This window comes from Notamacropus eugenii, chromosome 4, assembly GCF_028372415.1.
Source record: "Notamacropus eugenii isolate mMacEug1 chromosome 4, mMacEug1.pri_v2, whole genome shotgun sequence".
NCBI classification, from domain to species: domain Eukaryota; kingdom Metazoa; phylum Chordata; class Mammalia; order Diprotodontia; family Macropodidae; genus Notamacropus; species Notamacropus eugenii.
In genome coordinates this window covers 109,128,224-109,149,712 of record NC_092875.1, presented here as the reverse complement: position 1 = coordinate 109,149,712, position 21,489 = coordinate 109,128,224, and the positions used below count along the sequence as shown (strand labels likewise).

The 21,489-nt window shown below is 40.8% G+C and overlaps 1 protein-coding gene across 4 annotated transcripts; it reads right to left on the bottom strand.

Annotated features, from left to right (window-relative positions):
• Positions 1-2,125: 2,125 nt before the first annotated feature.
• On the bottom strand, positions 2,126-20,577 carry LOC140500466 (otoconin-90-like). 4 transcript variants are annotated; one of them, XR_011965748.1, is made up of 8 exons: positions 16,769-20,574; positions 12,247-15,893; positions 11,276-11,377; positions 8,794-8,910; positions 6,645-6,819; positions 6,149-6,251; positions 2,419-2,774; positions 2,126-2,319 (listed from the first exon to the last, which is right to left on the bottom strand). XR_011965748.1 is itself a non-coding variant. In XM_072603049.1 (3 exons), exons 1-3 carry the CDS (start codon positions 4,519-4,521, stop codon positions 2,302-2,304), a joined length of 411 nt encoding a protein of 136 aa, XP_072459150.1. In that variant the 5' UTR covers positions 4,522-5,029; the 3' UTR covers positions 2,126-2,301. The 4 variants fall into 4 exon arrangements, 1 of the variants encoding a protein (XP_072459150.1); XR_011965749.1 differs by lacking the exon at positions 11,276-11,377 and having other exon boundaries at positions 16,769-20,577; XR_011965750.1 differs by lacking the exons at positions 11,276-11,377; positions 12,247-15,893; positions 16,769-20,574 and having other exon boundaries at positions 8,794-9,631.
• Positions 20,578-21,489: the final 912 nt, after the last annotated feature.

Here is a 21,489-nt window from a genome sequence, read left to right as displayed (position 1 = left end):
AGGTGGTGATGTCAAGGTTGTGATCCCGTGATATGGGAATTCCAGATGAAATCCAGCCTCCATAGTTCCAGATCAGCTGATGACTTTGAGATGATGTGGATATGTCAATGGACTATCTCCAAAGTGTCATAGAGAGTTGGTCTGTTTCCACAAAAAAATAAACTCTTGTCTCTTCCCCAACCCCAGTACTCTTCTATTTGAATCAGGTTCATGCTGGCCACCTCTAGTCCATGTTTACTTGAGTCATATTCTCTTCCTCTCCCTTTCCCTATCCTTTACTCCACACCATCTGCCTTCCTTCACCACTCCATTTCCATGAGATCTGTCTCTGTATCACTCTTCACCATTTGTCTCTGCCTTTACAGACTTTTTGCCCCCATATTCTGTTTAACGAAAGTGTGTTTGCCACATCCTTTCTCACTGTCAATTTATGGTGTTTTCTGGCAAGTACCCAAAATACTGGACATGCTTGCTCCCATTTCATAATTTCATAAATTATCAACTCATAGATCTTCAACACCTCAAGCCTCCCCTATCCTTTCCAGCCTTGGTCATTCTCTGACCACTATCAGATACCTGAAAAGCTTATGCTGTATACACATCCCTTCAATATCTTTCAAAACCTATTCTCGGGAAAGAATGTTTCCATTAAATATAAAGGAATAATATAAAAACTATTCTCCTTTAGGAGGAAGAAGGGACAATTGGTTTTTGTAATGCAGTAGACTGACAAAGCATTTATCTAATGAAATAGAATTCTAAGTAGTATTTGAGTCCTGCACTGCTTGAGGTGGGGGAGGTATTTTGGGGGAGGAGACAGCACGGTAAAATAATAGTGTTCAGAATGGTTACCTTAGAGTGGGTTGTACCAGAAGTTATTTAAAGTTATACTTCATGGCATGCCTTGGCTTAGAATGGAGAATTAGTGGGATCACTGAAGGGGAAGGTGCAGGTTTTTGTTCATCATTAAGACAAGGGTCCAACAAGGTTGCCTTAAGAAGTAACAAGATCTCCATCATGAAGAATGTTGGAGCAGATTTTGGATGAACACCAAACATACAGAGACCCGTGAATAAAGTAGGGATGAGTCCGACTACGTGAACTCTGAAGTTTCTTCTAATTCTGAGTATTGTATTTTCTGATTATATAAATATTTTTTCCACTCTGAGATATATAAGAGGTTACAAATTTTCCTACCTAAAGTTTGTAGGCTTTAAGTTGTGAAATAAAAGCATATTTTTCATTGCACAAAGTCTCTGAAAGCCTGAATCATCTCTAAAACAAAAAAACAGTTATATGTAGTGTCAGATTTCTTTTCAAAGTGTTGTTGAGAATGTACTTTGTTTAAGAAGTGTCTTTTGTTGCACTGACTGAACTGTGCTCCTCACATACAATCCCAGAAAAGAAAGCTCTCAAGAGCAGGTGGTGAATTTAAGTCAAATTGAGTAGAATTGTACTCATATATTGTCAGAGCTAGAAAAGAGTCCAATTCCCTCATTTTCCAGAAGAAACAATGAGGGACCAGGAAGGGAAAGCAATTTGCTCAGTGACTGCACCATGAGGTAGGTCTTCTGCCTCCCAGCTCAGTTCCTCTCATTGCACCACATTACATTTCTATCTCTATGACTGGGGAATTACTAGTTACCCAGTCACATGGGTGCTAATGTAGAAGTGGGTTTTTTTTTTATTGTTCAGTTCTTTTTCATTTGTGTCTGACACTTCATGACCATATTTAGAGTTTTCTTGGCAAAGATGTGAGAATGCTGTGCCATTTCTTTCTCCAGTTCATTTTACACATGAGGAACCTGAGGCAAACTGGGTTAAGTGACTTAGTCAGGGCCACACAATAAGTGTCTAAGGCCAGATTTGAACTCAGGAAGATGAGATCCTGACTTCAGACCCACCACTCTATTCATTGTGCTACCTACTTGCCTGAAAGTAAGTGATACCTAACTTAACTAGAACTTCCTTTACCTGAACTGCTAACTTTAGGTTTATCATTGCTCAGCTTTCCGACGAATAGTATTCAAAGACTAAATGTTCAAGTAGGGATTCCCTCAGCCATTCTCCCATATATACCCCCAGCAGCACTGGTGCATCGTCATATAAAGTGGGGAAATTCTAAAAACACAACTATTTGAATTTTTATTTAATTTCCATGATATAATACATTCAGTACAAATCAGACAAAGAGGTACATCTAGACCCCTCTGATCTTGCATTCTAAGAAGTCTGGTAATAATGATGTCTCATGTGTGTGTAGGAATTCTAACTTTCAAAGCATCTTCTTTACTTTCTCAATCAATTTTCCCATCGCACCTGTGGGGGAAATGTAGAAGAGTCATTATTATGATTCAACAGGTGAGGCATCCTAGGCTTCAGAAAGTTTCAATTTGGAATAATATAGATCTAGATGACCTGTTTATGGTGTTTTTCACTGATGAAGGAAACAAATAATTGTCCGTGGGCTGGCCTGGAAACAGCATTGTCAAATGGCTTTCCCAAGAATCTATTCTTTCTTCTGAAACTCCCTGTGAGGGAAGCAACAGACTCTTCATTGCTGTTTTCTTCAGAGCTTGAGCTCCTGGTTTCTAAACCAGTGGGAGGCAAAGGCCATTCATGATGACTGTCTTCACACAGTGCTCCATTCTCCTGGCACCTGGATCTACTCCAGAACCTGTGACTCTCATTGAAGGTTGCAGCAGCCATACACTGGGCAGCCATACACTGATCACAGGAGCACAGAAGCTTCTCACACAGATTCTGCCCTCTACCTAAAGAAGCAAAGGGAAAACAATGGACAGGTCAAAATGTTACATCCTTGTCACCAAGAATAATTCTTGAGTATATAGTAAAACTTTATCTTTTACCAAGCCTTTCTTTACAATAGCCTTGGGACACAGGGAGTATGATATTATCACCCCCATTTTAAAGATAAGGAAACTGAGACTCAGACAGCTACATGACTTGCCTGTTGCTAGAAAGTAACTGGCAGTATCTGGATTCAAACTCAGATCTTCTCAGATTTGAAGTTGAGCACTCTTTCTACTTCATCAAGTCTGACAAAGAAATTTGTTAACTAGAATGCTTCTTCAAGCATAATTTTGTATTATATAATGCGTGGAAATGGAATCCCCTGCTGGATTACAAACTCCCTGAGGAGTTGGAAGGCACTTTGGAGATAGTCTTGTCTAGCCCCTGCCTAAAGCAAAGCTCTCATCTATAGCTACTTTAACAGGTGAGCAGACAGCCTGTGCTTGAACCCTCCCACTCATGGAGAACTCCCACACTAACTTACAAAACAGCGTAGTCCACTTAAGCATGACACTCACATTTAGGAAACTTTTATGTTTTTCCAATGTATTCTTCCTTATAAATTCTACTCAGTAGTCCTAGTTTTGCCTTCTAGGGGCAAGTAAAAGAAAACTTTGATTTCTCTTCTGCATGGCAGCCCTTAATAGATTTGAAGATCCCTGTTTCTTCATCTAATTTGGTCTTCTTTCCTGCAGTCTAAACATCTCCAATTCCTTTAGCCAGTCATATAGTAAGGCTTTCAGTTCCCTTACCATCCTAGTCACATTTCTCTGGACATGCCCCAACTCATCTGAGGTCTTTGTGTTATGCGATGCAGAGAACTAGGCACAATCAACCAGCTGTATTATGACTGGTGTGGAGGAAGACAGAATGATCACCTCCCTTACTCAGCATACTGGTCTTTCCCAATTTGTATGTGTGCTAGAACCAAGTATAGTTATCTTTACACAATAGGTACTGAATAAATAATTAACTGAATTTATTGAATTTGAAGGTGGGATAGGACTGGCATTTGCCCTATTTGGACATAGTCATGTCTCAAGGCTTCCCTGTATATCAGATAGAGATTCACAGTTACTACTAGGCTCAGATGACAAAGATAAGTGCCAAGGTACATTGTAACTATAAAGCCTTCCCCACCAAGCAGCATGTACTTTCTCCTCCTCCACTTCCCAGCTTGCTTTTATATATTCTCTTCACAGACTAGAATGGAAGCCCCTTGAAGGCACAGGCTTTCTTTTTAATTGTATTTGTATCACTAGCACTTGGCACAGTATGTATGTATGTATCGTTTATCACTCTATCTGTCCTCTCTTGAAAGAGTTACAGGAATGCAAACTATAATTATTCATCGTATTGTAAGTATTTCCCCTGGTAGCCTAAGCTGCCCTTCATATGTGAGTTCTTTGATCAGATCCTGATTTTCAGTTCTCATCTCTTAACCATTCCAGGCTTCTTTCTCTCTTACATATAGCCTTTGGTTTAGCCAAATTTATTCACTGAGCTTCGTTTTGTACTTTCTCCACTCTGCATTTTTTTCACTTGCAAAACTTTCTTTTCCAGTTCCCCCAAATCTTTGCATTTCTAAATCCTATCCATTTTTCAAAAGTCAATTCAAATCTCATCCACGAAGATTTTCCCCAATGAAACTTTCCAAGTCCGATCCTTACTTTTCACCTTTTGCTTCCTGGCTTCTACCCTTGTCATTCAACTGAAACAAACATGATACTTTTATACCAGGTCCAACTCCAATTTTACTTCTTCCATGAAGACTTCTCCGATGATCTCAGCTGAAAGGGATCTCTCTTCTCTTTGATCACCTGAAAACAATTCTACTAGGCTTTGCTAAGTGGCTACCCTGCTGGAAACACTGTCTTTGCCACTCATTTGACCCATGGCATATGATGCTTTGTATTGTAAATTCTTATTTGTCTATGTATGCTCCTTGAAGGCAGGACTCTTTCTATTTTTTCCTTTTTATGCTCAGAGTTGAGCACTGTGTAAAGTGCAAGATAGGTACGGAAAGAATGTTGATTGGTTGAGTATCTCCTCTGCCATATGACCAGTGACTTAGGGACAGGGGCTCTCCATTCTTGGAACAATAGACCCTTACATTGGAAGTCATCACAGAGGTAGCCTACACCACTCTACCCCTGAGCAGCCTATCCTATTTTCTCTATAGATTCCCCAGTAAGTGGTCATCAATTTCTACTTAAATGCTTCCATTGACAGGGAAACTGTGATAACCCGAGGAGGTGACTCATTTCATTTAAATTTCCACTAAAATTTCCCTAATATTTCTCTCAATCTGCCTGTTTGCAATTTTTTTCAGTTGTTTTTAGTTCTGTCTTCTTAGGTGAAGCAAAGCAAGTATAAGCCTTCAACATTCCATTCCTTCATGTATTTGGTAATAGCTCTCAGGCTCCACTAAAGTCTCCTCTGCTCCAGTTTAGACATTCCTACTCCCTTCACTGGCTTCATCTCATATCATCTCCATGCCTTGTATACTTCTTAATAGGCCTCAGAGTGTCTGAAATATATAACTGATGTTCAATGAACATTCTTGGCTTCATGCATTGAGAAACAGTGCTTTCAGGTGGAGCTGTTGTCATCTGAAATAACAACTTCATGGAAGTAGGAACTTCAGAGTCATCTAGTCTTGTTCCTAAGTGAAGCATAAATCCTGTCACCATAGGATGATGGTGACCATCCAGCCTCCATGTGAAGATCAAAATTCAGAGCAAAACAAGTAGAAGGAGGAGAAGAACATTCACAATGATGACAATAACCCAGACAAGGCAGTCAGGCTCAGATCAGGCACAATAACCAGTCTTTGGAGAGCACATAACAAACTCATCTGACAGAAAGCTAAGGGACCATGGAGGCAGAATATAGATGTATTATGGGACCATGTTTTGTCAATGGATATGAATTAATTTTGCTATTTGTATAGAGAGTTGGGGGTGGATGGGGAATAACAATTGTGTAAAAAACAGGCACCAGTAGAACTTTTAAAAATTTAGGATAGTTAACATTTGCATTATTTGTAGTCTTCTTAGGGTTTGTGTAGTTTCTTTTACTTTGTTCATTTTTGTTGCATTTTTCCTTATTGCATAATTACTTTATAAAATACTTTAAATTTATTTTATTGTGTATTTACACATACATCTATACATATGTATGTATATATACATACAAACATAAATATATATATTTTTTCTTGTGTTTATTTCCTATTGCTTAACAGATTACTCAGCTGTTTGGAGGGAAGGGCCATGTGAACATGTGGCAGGTACTCAATGATTCCCTGCTAGCTTGACCTAGGATCGCTTACATTTTATTTTCTGATTCTCCCCTGTCACTTTGGATGCTGTACTCCTCTCTCTCAGCCAAATTTCTTCCCTATTTCCAAGCAACAATGATGTGAAAAGTACCACCTACAACAAAGCAAAACCTTTACTGTTCAAAAGTACCAAGTGTCCAGGCACAACTTTGTTTTCTCTTAAAAACAAACTCTCCCTCCTCTCCCAGTCTCTCTCCCCCTCTCTCCTCCCCCCTCTCTCTCTCTCTGTCTGTCTCTCTCTCCCTTCCCCACCTCTCTCTCTCTCTCTCTCTCACTCGCACGCGCACACACACACACACACACACACACACACACACACACACACACACACACACACAGAGCTATGGAGCTCTGATCTAAAAGTATTCCTGATCCTGGCTATCTTGATGAGTCAGGACTTAAGTGCAATGAACCAATGCCAGCTGACCTTGTGCCAGTACTGGGCCCTGACACTGCATCCATATCACATATCTAGAATTCCACATACCTATCCATGGGATCACTTGGGTCTCCCCTTCCTTCTTGACCACAGTCACAACCAGAGGATTCAAATTCCTCTGGACACCAAGATGTCAGACAAAAGACCATTTCTTCAATCTGAGGCATCTCCTCCTTGACTTCTCCACTGTCTCCCAGTTGCACAAAAGTGAATCTGTCACAATCTAATTTACAAATAAAAGAAAAAGCAAATCAAATATTCATCTTTTGGGACATCACAGGATCTGAGTGTAAACACAGTGAAATCCTTGGCAGTCTATAAAAGATTGCTCTAGGAAGACCTTTTCAAAGCAATAGGACTTGGAGTCAAAAGACCTGGCCTCTAGCCTTCTTTCTGATACTGTGTGACCTTGGGAGAATAACATTGTTTCTCAGTCCCTCAGCCTTCTTATCTGTAAGGTGGAGACCACAAAAACAGAATTAGAGATGGAAGGGACCTTGGAGGTCATCTAGTTTAACATGCTCACTTTACAAATGAAGAAACTGATGCCCAGAGGGATTAAACTGCTTAGGTTCAACACTGCTAGTCAGTTTCTTAGATGGGATTTGAACATCCCTCTTCCAAACTCCACTCCATTGTTCTATCCATTATACTATTCTGCTTCTCCTAAATAACCAAGCAATAATCTGTCAACAAACATTTGTTAAGTACCTACTATGTGTCAGGCATTGTGCTAAGTACTGGGGATACAAGAGAGCAGAAAGACAACCTCTGCCTTCCAGGAGGATGTGTTTTAACTAATTTTTTCTTTATTTTTAACATTCTTTTTATAAATTGTGTTCAAATTCTTTTTCCCTCCTTTTCTTCTTCCTCTATGAGCTAATACAGAGTGAAATGAGTAGAACCTGGAGAACAATTTATACCATGGCAACTTATTCCATTCCAATGGGGATGTCCAGACCAAGCCTGGAAGGCTTCATGCACACTGTCTGAATAGGATGATGGCATCTCATGCAGAGCAGGCCTTACATGTGGGTGCACTGGGTGAATGGTACTAGAAGAGTCTTGTCCCTACAAAAATGTCTTCCATGTTGGCCCAGGGTGCCTGAAATTACCCATAGCTTACTCCTTAAGGAACTGAAGGTCGTTATTAAAATGCTGATGTGCCACAGGTTACAATCAAGCTCTACGGAAACTAGTATTGCTTTTTGGAGACAGAAGTAAGCAACTTTTCGATAAAGGCAAAAGTGTTTTTGATTGATACATGTAATTATGGGGAGATGAGGTTAGTGGATATGCACAGGACATCTTATGAAGATTAACTGCTACATATTCAAAGTCTAAATAAGGTTTGAAACTGGAGTCACTGAGGCTGACTCATCCCAAGTGTGGGAGAAGAATTGTAAAAGGAGGGAGGCTTTGTTTTAGTGGTGGGGGACTGGTCCACTGATGAATGCTCCTATGGGTAAAGAGATATGAGGGGAGTTCTTTGAAACGAGATGGGGACCATGTGCTGCGTGTTGTTTACAGTGCTTGAAAAGATGTCCTGCATTGAGACTGACAGGAATTGGAATTTTTCAGTTCAGTTCATTTCAATAAGCATTGAATACATCCCTACTGTATGTCAGGCACTGTGCTAAATGCTGGGATTACAAATGAGGAAAAGACAATCCCTGCCCTCAAGGAGCTTGTAGTCAAATAGAAGATACTTCTTGTCCTGGGAGAGAAGACCAACAGGGAGCATTATAAACACATTGTATACACACCAAAAAGTGCACCCAGTGCTGCTTTTTTGTGTTAATAAACTCCTTTTATCTTATTTCCTGAGTTTGCCTTACAGACCAGGGTCAGGCCCTACAGAGATACTCTCTATCTCTCTGTCTGTTTGTCTGCCTCTTTCAAACACACACGCACACACACATATGTACATGTATTATATACAAAAATGTAGCTTCACACATATATACGCATGCATTATATACACACATGTAGTTACACACACATATATACACATGTATTATATACACATGTAGTTAAGCCAAACATAGCCACCTTGGATTCAACATTACAATACTGCGAGTTTGGAGCTCAGAATCCAAACCCTCCTTCCAGTGATTTAATGGCTCTCTCATATCTATATGGGCAGCAGGGGCTCTCTCTAATCAGATCCAAGGACAGTGCTGGTATTCCTACTCACCTTTTCCTCTTGTCTCCTTAGGGATCAGTTCCAAAGCCTGAACGTCTGGGTCCCCAGATTTAAGGCCAGACAAGGCACTTGTTACTCCCTTCGTTATGGAGACAGGCTGCATGGGACCTAAAAACACAGAGATGATAGCTCCTATAGAAACTATTAGGCAGATTAGTCAGGGGGCCCTCCCTAAATGCAGAGACATAAGCTGGGTCTATCCAAAAGACCAAGATCCTTCCTTCTGATGTCACAAATGCTGGGCAGACAATTCTAAAGTTCTCACCCATGGGAATTCATTAGAACTTAGTAAAGAGTGAATGTCTCCTCTGTGCTCTCTAAGGTTTTATTGTTTTGTTCCTTGTCCTTATTTGGACGTTCTTCCTTTGTATTGCTAATGGCCTTCCTTCAGTGGGCGTTGTGGTTAGAATGATGAGATGATTTAGAATGACCCCAGCAGGGAGAGCAGCCTGCTTGGAGTCAGGTGCCCTGGGATTGAGTTCTAGTCCTTACCAACTGTATTCCCTTTGACAAATCCCAGCACCTCAGTAAGTTCTCGTTTCCTCCTCAATAAAACAGAGATAACAACATGAAATCTGAACTTCACAAGGGAGTACGATTACTCCTCATACAGGGAGTTTGGCTTTTTGATCACACAAGTCATTTCATCAACCATCTTTGTACCTTTGAAAGGCTGTCCCCCACTGTCCCCCAGGACTGGGACACACTCTCTCCTGACCTTCCACTTTGTAGAATCTTTCCTTCCCTCCAAAGTCTGGCTTAAATGCCAAGTTCCATGTGAGGCATCTTCTGATTTCTCTAGCTGCTACTGCTGCCTTCCAAATGACCTTGCATTTATTCTGTATATACTTATAGACATACATATGATGCCCTCTTTCCCCTACAGATTTTAAATTTCTGGGGGCAAGGTAGGATTTCATTTTTGTCTTTGTGTCTCCACACCTAGCACAGTGCCTGGAATATATCAAGTGCTTAATAAGTACTTGCTTGCCTGCATACACATAAACTACTTTGAAATAACAGAGAAAAAATATATCCATATATATGTGTGCGCAAACACACACAAACACATATGTGGGGGGTTACTGCTCTTACATTCATACTTGTATGGTTTCATCAATATGGATAATTCATTTCAGTGAGTAGGATGTAAGCTATTCTGCCAAACTCAACCTTCTCATTTCATCTTACTGTTGTCCAAGGACCTCCCATAAATTCCCCGAAGAAGAGCTCTGCCCAATCTGCTAGGAGTCTCTCCCTGCTTCTTCTTACATTGTTATGGAAGTGGAGCATGCGGGTTGTCCACTGGTTGTCTCTCACTCTTTCTATGACCATCTCCTTTCCAGATCATGGACTCTTTGGTGATGATCTACTTCCTTAGGCATAATTCTTCATATTACATAGTACAACCTGCTTCTGAATATCAGGTAGCTCTCCATTGCTCTGTGGCTTACCCTCAAATGTAACATTTTTGGAGAACATGGAATTCTATAATTCGGAGTAATATATCATCACTGGAAGAATACTGAAAAAAGGACTGTGTATAATCATACTCATATGTGTATATACATATATACAATGTGTACCCAAAAGACATGTGTTTATACAGATTGTGGGTATGCACTCAATATACATGCATGCACAGTGTGCATGCATACATATTCACACACAGGCACATGTGTGACTTGTCCAGGCTCATACAGTTAATGAGTATCTAAGGGTACATTTAAACTCAGGTCTTCCTGGCTCCAGGTCCAGTGCTTAATCCACCATGCCACTTAGCTTTATGTGTGTACCACCATGTACATGGAAATACACATATATGTATATGAAACTGGACTTGGAGTAAGACCTTGGTTTCAAGACTACTTCAGACCCTTAACTGCAGTGTGACTTTGACTAGGTCCCTTCACCTCTCTGAGGTTCAGTATCCTTGTCTATAAAATGAGGTCAGACTTGTAGCCCTCTCACCTCCCCTTTTACCTCTAGATAGAATATTTAATGATCTCGTTAACTACAGGTCTCAACCTAGAGCACATTCTTCCTCCCCTTATCCTGCATTCATCTCATTTCTACTGAGTGACTCTAAAGTTGTGCGACTTTAACCTATTAGTACAATGTCATCTATAAATAAGGATATCTGGAAGGATTCAGCATTTACAGGACATCCCTCTTCCATTGGGACTCAGAGCAGGGCATCCTTTATGACAGGAGCAAAGACCTTTGGTGGCCACTCATTGTTCTGTTTTAAGCCTCATTCAATGTGATAACTAGTTTTCTTCATTTTTCAAATAAGGGTTGACTTATATAATCCCTAAAGTCCATTCCACCTCAATATGGTGTTAAATGTCTTTCAGGTGTAATCTCTTCTCTCACCCAAGGTCTCTCCTAGCTTCTAGTCTTTTTTATTTTTATAATCAACCATTTCAGGAACCTGGAAATATTTCACTATGAAACAATGTACCGATAATACCTCAATAGACATAAAATGTGGATAAACCTTCAGAGACAAGATTTTCATATATTCAGCAGAGATTCAGATCCCATAATGACGTGTTCCCTGCCTCTTCTGAGGCTGAAAAGAAAAGAAATTCTTAAGACATGACACCTGTCTTCTCACCAAGGACAAACTATTGTGATTTTAGCAGGTATAAGCATAGCATTCCTAATGTTCTGACAATGCTCTCCTCTGCTAGGGAGCTTAAGTAAGGGAATCAAGGGAATCTGCAGACACAAGTGGCATGGGAAATATTTTGCTAAAGAAAAAACGTGACCCCTAATATTGTAGATCTACTTAAAGCCAAGAGAATTCCATTCCAGAACCGGAGTATTTGATTGCTCAGTTAAGATTTATAAGAAATTTTATACTTGTAAAATGTGAAGGAGTCTGTAAGATATCTTATTCAACCTGCCAATTTTGAATATTAAAGGCTCAAGGCCCAGAAAGGTCAACCAGCTAGTAAGTGTAAGATCCCAGACGTGAGCCAAGGCTCACTCCTTCTCAGCTCTATGTGTTTTCTGCTATACCTCTTCTTGGTATTGTTCACTTGTGTCTGAATGTGGTCATGTGGACCATGGGGTTTTCTTGGCAAAGATAATGAAGTGGTTTGGCATTTCCAAGCCCCAGTGGATTAAGGAAAATAGAGGTTAAGTGAATTGCCCAGGGTGATAGAGCTGGTAGGGTCTGGGGCTGAATTTGTACTCAGGTCTTCCCATCCCAGGCTCAACACTCTATGTACTGATAGATATACTACTCCCTGCTTTGACATAGCCTTATCATATGAAAATTGACCAGGTCTATGTCCCATTCACTGCCTTCCCTATTCCCCTAAGGGACAACTAGAAACCAGAGAAAATCAACTAAGCTCCAAGTGTTCATGTATTCACTTCTTCCCCAGACATGATTGCATAAGAACAGGGTCTTCAGAAAGAAAATCCCCTTACCTTAGGGAATAAATTGTAGAGTTTTCAGCTCCATGTAAAGAGAAGACTTTCTAATAATGAGGGCTGTCCAAAATGCAATGAGATTCCTCAGGTCATCCTGGGTGATCTTCATCGTGGTGGTGATCTCTAAAGGTTTGAGACAATCATCGATTGGGGATATTGGCTTTATACTCGTTTTTTTTTTTCTATGTGTAAGTAGTCACTTTATTGAGATGTAAATGGTGGTAATTTTTTGGTAAAACTTATGGCCAGATAACCAAAATATACGTGCACTGAAAGATAGGAAATGTCATGCACACAGTTCCCAGATGTGGGGGAAGCCAAGTTGGCTTAGCTCTCATTGTCACTGTGCCCAAGGTTATGCTTGTCAAAAAGATATTCCTCTTTGCTAGAATCTGGGGCCCCCATTTTGCAAAGGTTGGCTATGTGATCACCAAGTTGTCTGATGGACTTTACCTGTTCGTCCAAATAGTGGGTTTAGATGAAATCATATAAATGGGGTCATTCTTGTCATTTGTCAGCTTGTGCAACTCCAGTAATGACTGATTGACATTTTTTTCCAAGTGCAGAGCGCATTCCACTACATTCAGCCTATTCTTTCAGTCACCTTGGTGTGGCTTCCTCATGTCTTGCAGGAAGATGGGGCTGCCAAGCTGGTTCTGGAGTTTCATCAGCTTCTCAGCATGCTGTCTTTTCTCCTGAGACTGGTAGCGGAAGTACTTCCCAAAGTTCTTCAATGCTACATCATCTTGGTCAAAGTAGTAAGATATGGAGAGTTAGACATAGAAGGCATAGAGTTCCCGTATGATCTAGCAGTTGATAGCAGCTTCCAAGTCCTGGCGGTAGTTCTGCTGCACCTGATAGGGGGCTGATGTGGTCATGGCAGCAGTGGAGGCTGTGCAGTGGGTGGGGTTGAAGTTGGGGAAGTGGTAGAGGCAGCAATAGTAGCTGAGGCTGGGGGCCAGTGGCTGAGCTGCTTCTGCTGCATCAAAGGGAGGAGGGAACGAACTGTTGGTTAGTGGAGGTGTAGGTGGACAGGTACATAACGTCAGCTCTGGGAAGAAATTGAGCAGTGGGTCCTGTATAAGCACTGTGGAAGAAGGAAACCTCAGAGACTCCCTTTCCCTGGTCTTCTGGTCGATTGTGAGTATTTTTGAAGAGTCTCTTTGTTGATGAATTATATGAATTATTTCAGAGGAAATTTAGGTTTTCCTTCCAATATTGATTCTGTGACTCGGCAAAAATAAAAGGTTGAAATCGTTTAGCTGTTCAAAAGGAGCATGATTGTGAGTTCAGGGTTCTTTCAGCATCCCTTCAACATCACAGGTATTGGCGGCCATGTATTTAGCTGTAGGTCAATTCTTGGTTTGAAAGCTTTAGAAAAGGACAGTGTTGCTTCTTTGATTAAATGCCTGTTCTAGATAAAACTTAGTACTTTGGAAACTAGATTAAATTCAGTTGTTAGGCTGTTAGCACAATAGCTAGCCCTGGAAAATGTCACTGTTGGAGTTCATATGAAAGCAAAACTTGCAGGAGTAGGTGTATTTAGTTGCTAAGAGCTTCTCTGGAATTTCTTTCCGTGTGGAGCAGGAGGATGCTTTTGGAGGAAGAATTCTTGTCTTAGAGTGAAATTCTTGGAAGTGGGGATTTTTACAAGGATCTCTTGAAAGGTTTTTGTTTGTTTGTTTGTTTATGTTTCTTTGTTTTGGGGGGTTTTTTGTTTCTTTTTGGATGTAATTTTCAAGATAAAGTGGAATTTCAATGTGTCTGACTGTGGCTGATCACACCAATCTGAACTCCAAATGCTCTACCACAGGTGGAGCACAGAGAGTCCATGTGAATATTTTGGGTAAACATTCCAAATTTTCGAATCCTGTGTTTGCTTTGTGCTGTCTCTACCTGCTTTGCTCAAAGTGCACAGCACACTTTCTGATGTGGGCATGCCATGCTGAGTGGTCCTCTTCCAGTGTCTCCAATGTTGCACAGTCAAATCTAAAGTTCTTGAGAGTGTTCTGGCATTGTTTCTTCCGGCCACCATTTGATTTCCTGCCAAATGAGAGTTCTCCATAAAATAGTATTTTTGGGAAGCTAACATTTTGCATTCACACATCTTGGCCAGCTCTTCACAGTTGCACCCTCTGCAACATAGTTTGAGTATTTGGCAGCTCAGCTCAAGGAAGGACTTCAGTGTCTGCTACCTTATTCTGCCAGGTGATCCTCAGAATCTTCCTAAGACAGTTCCAGTGGAAGCAATTCAGTTTCTTGGCATGGTATTGGTAGACTGTCCATGTTTCACAAGCACACAACAATGAGGTCAGCGCAATAGCTCTGTAGACTTTCAGTTTGGTAGTCTGTCTGATACCTCTTCTCTCCCAAATTTTTCTTCAGAGCCTTTCAAACACTGAGCAAGCTCTGTCAGTGTGTGCATGAACCTCATTGCCAATGTGTTCATCCCTGAAAGTACACCACCAAGATAAGTGAACTTATTCACAGTTTTCAGAACTTCTCCATTTGTTATAACTTATGGTTCCATGTACAGATAGTGTGGTGGTGGCTGATGGAGCACCTGTGTTTCCTTGGTATGAATTATTAGGCCAAAATTAGCACAGGCAACAGAGAATTGATCCATGCTTTGTTGCATCTCAGCTTCAAAGGCTGCATTGTGTGCACAATCATCTGAAAACTGAAAATCATACATCAACACTCCCTCCACGTTGGTCTTGTCTTGCAGCCTTTTCAAATTGAAGAACTTACCATCAGTATGGTAGTTGACCTTGATGCCATGCTCATCCTCATTGAAACTGGTAGGGGAAGGACTTTGCAAAGTTGTTCAGCGCTACATCATCTTGGTCATAGTAAGACATGGAGAGTTAGACATAGGAAGAGTAGAGCTCCTGTTTGATACAGCGTTTGATGGTGGCCTCCAAGTCCTGGTGGTAGTTCTGCCTCACCTGAGAATGGGCCAATGTGGTCATGGTAGGGGTGGAGGCTGTGTAGTGGCTGGGGCTGAAGTTAACTATGCAAACTAAATGAAGCCAGGAAGCCTTTGTCAATGAAAGTTTGTGTAGGTCAGTGGAGAGAACACTTGATTGCATATCAGAAGCTTGTTCTTGAATTCTGGATCCCTGCTATTAAAGCACCATGTGACATTCAGAAAGAAATTTCTCCACTTTGAGGATCGGAGTCATCCTTTCGTAGGAACCACTTTGCAGAACTTGGATTTCGGTTCACATACCAAGCTTTTATTTTCTTATCTGTAGCATGAAAGATAATGACATTAGCAGCTCAACATGATTGTTGAGAGGAAAAAATTGCAAATGTTAAAATTTCTGGTTTTTTGGAAAAAATTTCTGCATTTTTCAAATAAGGGTTGACTTGGATAACCCCTAAGGTCCATTCCACCACACTGTGGTGTTAAATTTCTTTCAAGTGTAATCTCTTCTCTCATCCAAGGTCTCTTCTAGCTTCTAGTAATTTTTATTTTCATAATAAACCATTGCAGGAACCTGGAAATACTTCACTCTGACACAATGTACCGATTATGCCTCAATAGAAATAAAAGGTGGATTAATCTTCAGAGACAAGATCTTCATGTATTCAGCAGAGATTCAGAGCTGATAATGACATTTCCTCTGGCTCTTCTGAGGCTGCAAAGAAAATAAATTCTTAAGACATGATACCTGTCATCACCAAGGACAAACTATTGTGAGTTCAGCAGATGAAAGCATAGAATTTCTAATGCCTTGACAATGCTCTCCTCTGTTAGGGAGCTAAAGTAAGGGAAGCAATGGAATCTGCAGACACAGGTGGCATGGGAAATATTCTACTAAAGAGAAAATGGGACACCTACCATTGTTAGATCTATTTAAAATCAAGAGAATTCCATAAGAGGACTGGAGTATTTAATTTCTCAGTTAAGAACTGTAAGAAATTTTAGACTCGTAAAATGTGAAAGAGTCTTAAAATGTCTTATTCATCCCGCCAATTTTGAATATTAACGACTCAAGGCCCAGAAAGGTCACCTAGAAGGTAAGTGTAAGATCCCAGACTTAAGCCCAGGCCCACTCATTCTCAGCTCTTTGTGTTTTCTGCTATACCTCTTCTTGGTATTGTTCACTTGTGTCTGAATGTGGCCATGTGGACCATACAATCCATGGGGTTTTCTTGCAAAAATAATGGAGTGGTTTTGCATTTCCAAACCTCAGTGGATTAAGGAAACTGGAGGTTAAGTGAATTGCCCAGGGTGATAGAGCTGGTAGGGCCTGAGGTTGAATTTGTGCTCAGGTCTTCTGATCCCAGACTCAACTCTCTATGTACTGATAGATGCCCTACTCCCTGATTTGATACAGCCTTATCGTAGGAAAATTGACCAGGTCTATATCCCATTCACAGCCTTCCCTATTCCCCTAAGGGATGACCAGAAACTAGAGAAAATCAACTAAGCTCCAAGTGTTCATGTATTCACCCCTTCCCCAGAAATGATTGCATGAGAACAGGGTCTTCAGAAAGAAAATCCACTTACTTTAGGGAATAAATTGTAGAGTTTTCAGCTCCATGCAAAGAGAAGACTTTCTAGTAATGAGGGCTGTCCAAAATGCAATGAGATTCCTCAGGTCATCCTGGGTGATCATCATTGTGGTGATCTTTAAAGGTTTCAGATAAGCATCGATTAGGGATATTGGCTTGATATTAGTTTTTTTTTTTTTTTGCATGAGAAACTAGTCACTTCATTGAGATGTAAATGTGGTAATTTTTTGGTACAACTTATGGCTAGATAACCAAAATATACGTGCACTGAAAGATAGGAAGGGTCATGCACACAGTTCCCAGATGTGGGGGAAGCCAGGTTGGCTGAGCTCTCATTGTCACTGTCCCCAAGGATGTGCTTGTCAAAAAGATATTCCTCTGTGCTAGAATCTGGGGCCCCCATTTTGCCCAGGTTGGCCACGTGACCACCCAGTTGTGTGATGGACTTTACCTGTTCGTCCCATAGTGGGTATCAATGAAATCACATAAATGGGGTCATTCTTGTCATTTGTTAACTAGTACAATTCCAGTAATGTCTGAGTGACATTTTTTTCCAAGTACAGAGGACATTCCACTGCATTCAGCCTACTCTTTCAGTCTCCTTAGTGTGACTTCTTGACGTGTTGTAGGAAGATGGGCTGCCAAGCTGGTTCTGGAGTTTCAGCAGCTTCTCAGCATGTTGGCTTTCCTCTTGAGACTGGTAGAGGAAGTACTTCACAAAGTTCTTCAATGCTACATCATCTTGGTGTAAGTAGTAAGACATGGAGAGTTAGACATGGGAGTCATAGAGTTCCCGTTTGTTCTAGCTGGTGATGGCAGCTTCCAAGTCCTGGTGGTAGTTCTGCTGCACCTGAGAGCAGGCCGATTGCTGTCATGGCAGCAGTGGAGGCTGTTCAGTGGCTGGGGCTGAAGTTGGGGAAGTGGTAGCAGCAGCAATGGTAGCTGAGGCCAGGGGCCAGGAGGTGGGGGTGGCTGAGCTGCTTCTGCTGCATCAAAGGGAGGAGGGAAGGAAGTGCTGGTTAGTGGAGGTGTAGGTGGACAGGTACATAACGGAAGCTCTGGGAAGAAATTGAGCAGTGGGTTCTGTATAAGCACTGTGGAAGAAGGAAACCTCGGAGATTCCCTTTCCCTCCTCTTCTGGTCCATTGGGAGTATTGTTGAATAGTCTCTTTATTGATGAGTTATATGAATTCTTTCAGAGGAACTTGGGGTTTTCCTTCCAATATTGATTCTGCGACTCTGGAAAAATAAAAGCTTGCAATCATTTAGCAGGCCAAGAGGAGCATGGATTGTGAGTTCAGGGTTCTTTCAGCATCCCTTCAACATCACAGGATATTGGCGGTCATGTATTTAGCTGTAGATCAATTCTTTGTTTTAAAGCTTTAGAAAAGTCTCATGTTGTTTCAATGATTAAATACCTGTTCTAGACAAAGGTTAGTACTTTGGAAACTAGATAAAAATTCAGTCATTAGGCTGTTAGCACAATAGCTAGCCCTGGAAAATGTCACTGTTGGAGTCAATATGAAAGGAAAACTTGCATGAGTAGGTGTATTTAGCTGCAAAGAGCCTCTCGAGAATCTTTTTCCATGTGGAGCAGGAGGATCCCTTTAGAAGAGGGATTCTTTTTTTATAGTGACATTCTTCAAAGTGGGGAATTTTAAAAGGATGCTCTTGGAAGAAGGTTTTTTCTTTTTTAGTTTTTATGACTTTGTTTGGTTTTTTGTTTTGTTTTGGTTTTTTTGGATGCAATTTCCAAGATGAAGTGGAATTTTAGTGTGTCTGACTGTGGCTGACTACACCAATATGAACTGACAATGCTCTGCTACAGGTGGGACTCAGAGAGTCCATGTGAATATTTGAGGTGAATATTCCAAATTTCTGCTTCCTGCATTTGCTTTGTGCTGTCTCAATCCTGCTTTGCTCAAAGCTTATGGCACCCTTTCTGATGTGGGCCTACCATGCTGAGCCGTCCTGTGCCAGTGTCTCCAATGTTGCATAGATAAATCCACAGTTTTTGAGAGTGTCCTGATATCATTCCCTGTGGCCACCATGTGATCTCCTGCCCCATGTGAATTCTCCATATAATAATCATTTTGGCAAGCTAACATTTGGCATTCAAACATCTTGGCCAGCCCATCAGAGTTGCACCCTCTCAAGCATAGTTTGAATACTTGGTAATTCAGTTCTAGCAAGGACTCCAGTATCTCCTACCTTATCCTGCCACGTGATCCTCAGAATCTTCCTAAGATAATTCCAATGGAAATGATTCAGTTTCTTGGCATGGCACTGGTAGACTTTCCTTGTTTCAGAAGCACACAACAATGAGGTCATCACAATGGCTCTGTAGACTTTCAGTGTGGCAGTCAGTCTGATACCTCTTCTCTACCAAACTTTCTTCTGAGCCTCCCAAACACTGAGCGAACTCTAGAAATGTGTGCATCAACCTCATTGTCAATGTGTTCATCCTTGGAAAGTACACTACCAAGAGAAGCGAATTTATTCACAGCTTTCAAAACTCCTCCATTTGTTGCAACTGATGCTTTCATGTACAGATAGTGTGGTGGTGCCTGATGGAACACCTGTGTTTCTTTGGTATTAATTATTAGGCCAAAATTAGCACAAGCAACAGAGAATTGATCCATGATTTGTTGCATCTCAGCTTCAGAGGCTGCACTGAGTGCACAGTCACCTGAAAACAGAAAATAATGCTCCAAAACTCCCTCCACTTTGGTCTTGGCTTTTAGTCTTTTCAAATTGAAGAATTTGCCATCAGTACAGTAGTAGACCTTGAGGTCGTGCTAATCCTCATTGAAAGCATTAGTCAACATGGCTGAAAACATCATGCTAATAAGCATGGGAAGAAGCAGACAGCCCTGTTTCACTCCACTGGTGACTAGGAAGTCATGAGAACTTTGTCCATTGAGAACCAGAGCAAACATGCCATCATAAAATTGACATACAATATTGATGAACTTCTTTGGGCAATCAAATTTTGACTTAACTTTCCTTGATCCCTCACCAGTAACAGTGTCAAAGGCCTTGGTCAGATCTACAAATGTTATCCATCAACATACTGATAAGAACAAATGCAAGCATAGCTTTCATCCACAGAATAGAAATGAATCAGCTGCCTGTTGAATGAAGGAAGACATGATGAAGAATATTTGCTTAATTCAGTTCAATTCAGTTCAATTAAACAAATATTATTTATGCAAACTAAATGCAGCTAGGAAGCCTTTGTCAGTGGAAGTCTGGTAGGTCAGTGGAGACAACACTTGATTGCATATCAGAAGCTTGTCCTTGAATTCCAGATTCCAGCTATTAAAGTACCATATGACATTCAGAAAGGTATTTCTCCACTTTGAGGTTTGGAGTCATCCTTCCCTACTAACTGGTTTGCAGAACTTGGATTTGGGCTCAAATACCCAGGTTTAATTTTCTCATCTGTAGCATGAAAACAATGTCATTAGCAGCTCAACATGATTGTTAGAAGGAAAACGTTTGCAAATATTAAAATTTTTGGTTTTTTGGAGAAAATTTCTTCATTTTTCAAATAAGCATTGACTTCCATAACCCCTAAAGTCCATTCCACCACACCATGATGTTAAATTCTTTCAAGTGTAATCTACTCTCTCACCCAAGGTCACTTCTGTAGTCTAGTAATTTTCATTTCAGTAATAAACCATTGCAGGAACCTGGAAATATTTCACTCTGACACAACGTACTGATAATACCTCAACAGACATAAAATGTGGAAAAATCTTCAGAGGTAAGATTTTCATATATTCAGTAGAGATGCAGACCTGATAATGACTTCTTCCCTGGCTCTTTTGAGGGTGAAAATAAAAGAAATTCTTTGGCATGACACCTTGTCTTATCACCAAGTACAAACTACTGTGAGTTCAGCAGGTGAAAGCATAGGATTTCTGATGCCCTGATAATGCTGTCCTCTGCTAGGGAGCTTAGGTAAGGGAATCAAGGGAATCTGCAGACACAGGTGGGAAGGGAAATATTCTACTAAAGAGAAAACAGGACACCTACCATTGTTAGATCTACTTAAAACCAAGAGAATTCCATAGCAGGAATGTAGTATTTAATTGCTCAGCTAAGAATTTTAAGAAATTTTAGAGTTGTAAAATGTGTAAGAGTTCTTAAGCTCTCTTATTCAACCTGTCAATTTTCAATATTAGAGACTCAAGGCCCAGAAAGGTCACCCAGCTAGTAAGTGTAAGATCTCAGACTTGAGCCCGGGCCCACATTGTCTCAGCTCTTTGTGTTCTCTTCTATAACTCTTCTGGGTGTTGTTCACTTGTATCTGACTATGGGCATGTGAATCATACAGTCCATGGAATTTTCTTGGCAAAAATAATGGAGCGGTTTGCCATTTCCAAACCCCAGTGGATTAAGGAAAATGAAGATTAAGTGAATTGTTCAGGGTGATAGAGCTGGTAGGGTCTGAGGCTGAATTTGTACTCAGGTCTTCCGATCCCAGGCTCAACACTCTATCTACTGAAAAATACCCTACTCCCTGCTTTAACATAGCCTTATCATATGAAAATTTGCCAGGTCTATGTCCCATTCACAGCCTTCCCTATTCCCCTAAGGGACAACCAGAAACCAGAGAAACTCAACTAAGCTCCAAGTGTTCATGTATTAACCCCTTCCCAGAAATGATTGCAATATGAACAGGGTCTTCAGAATCAAAATCCACTTACC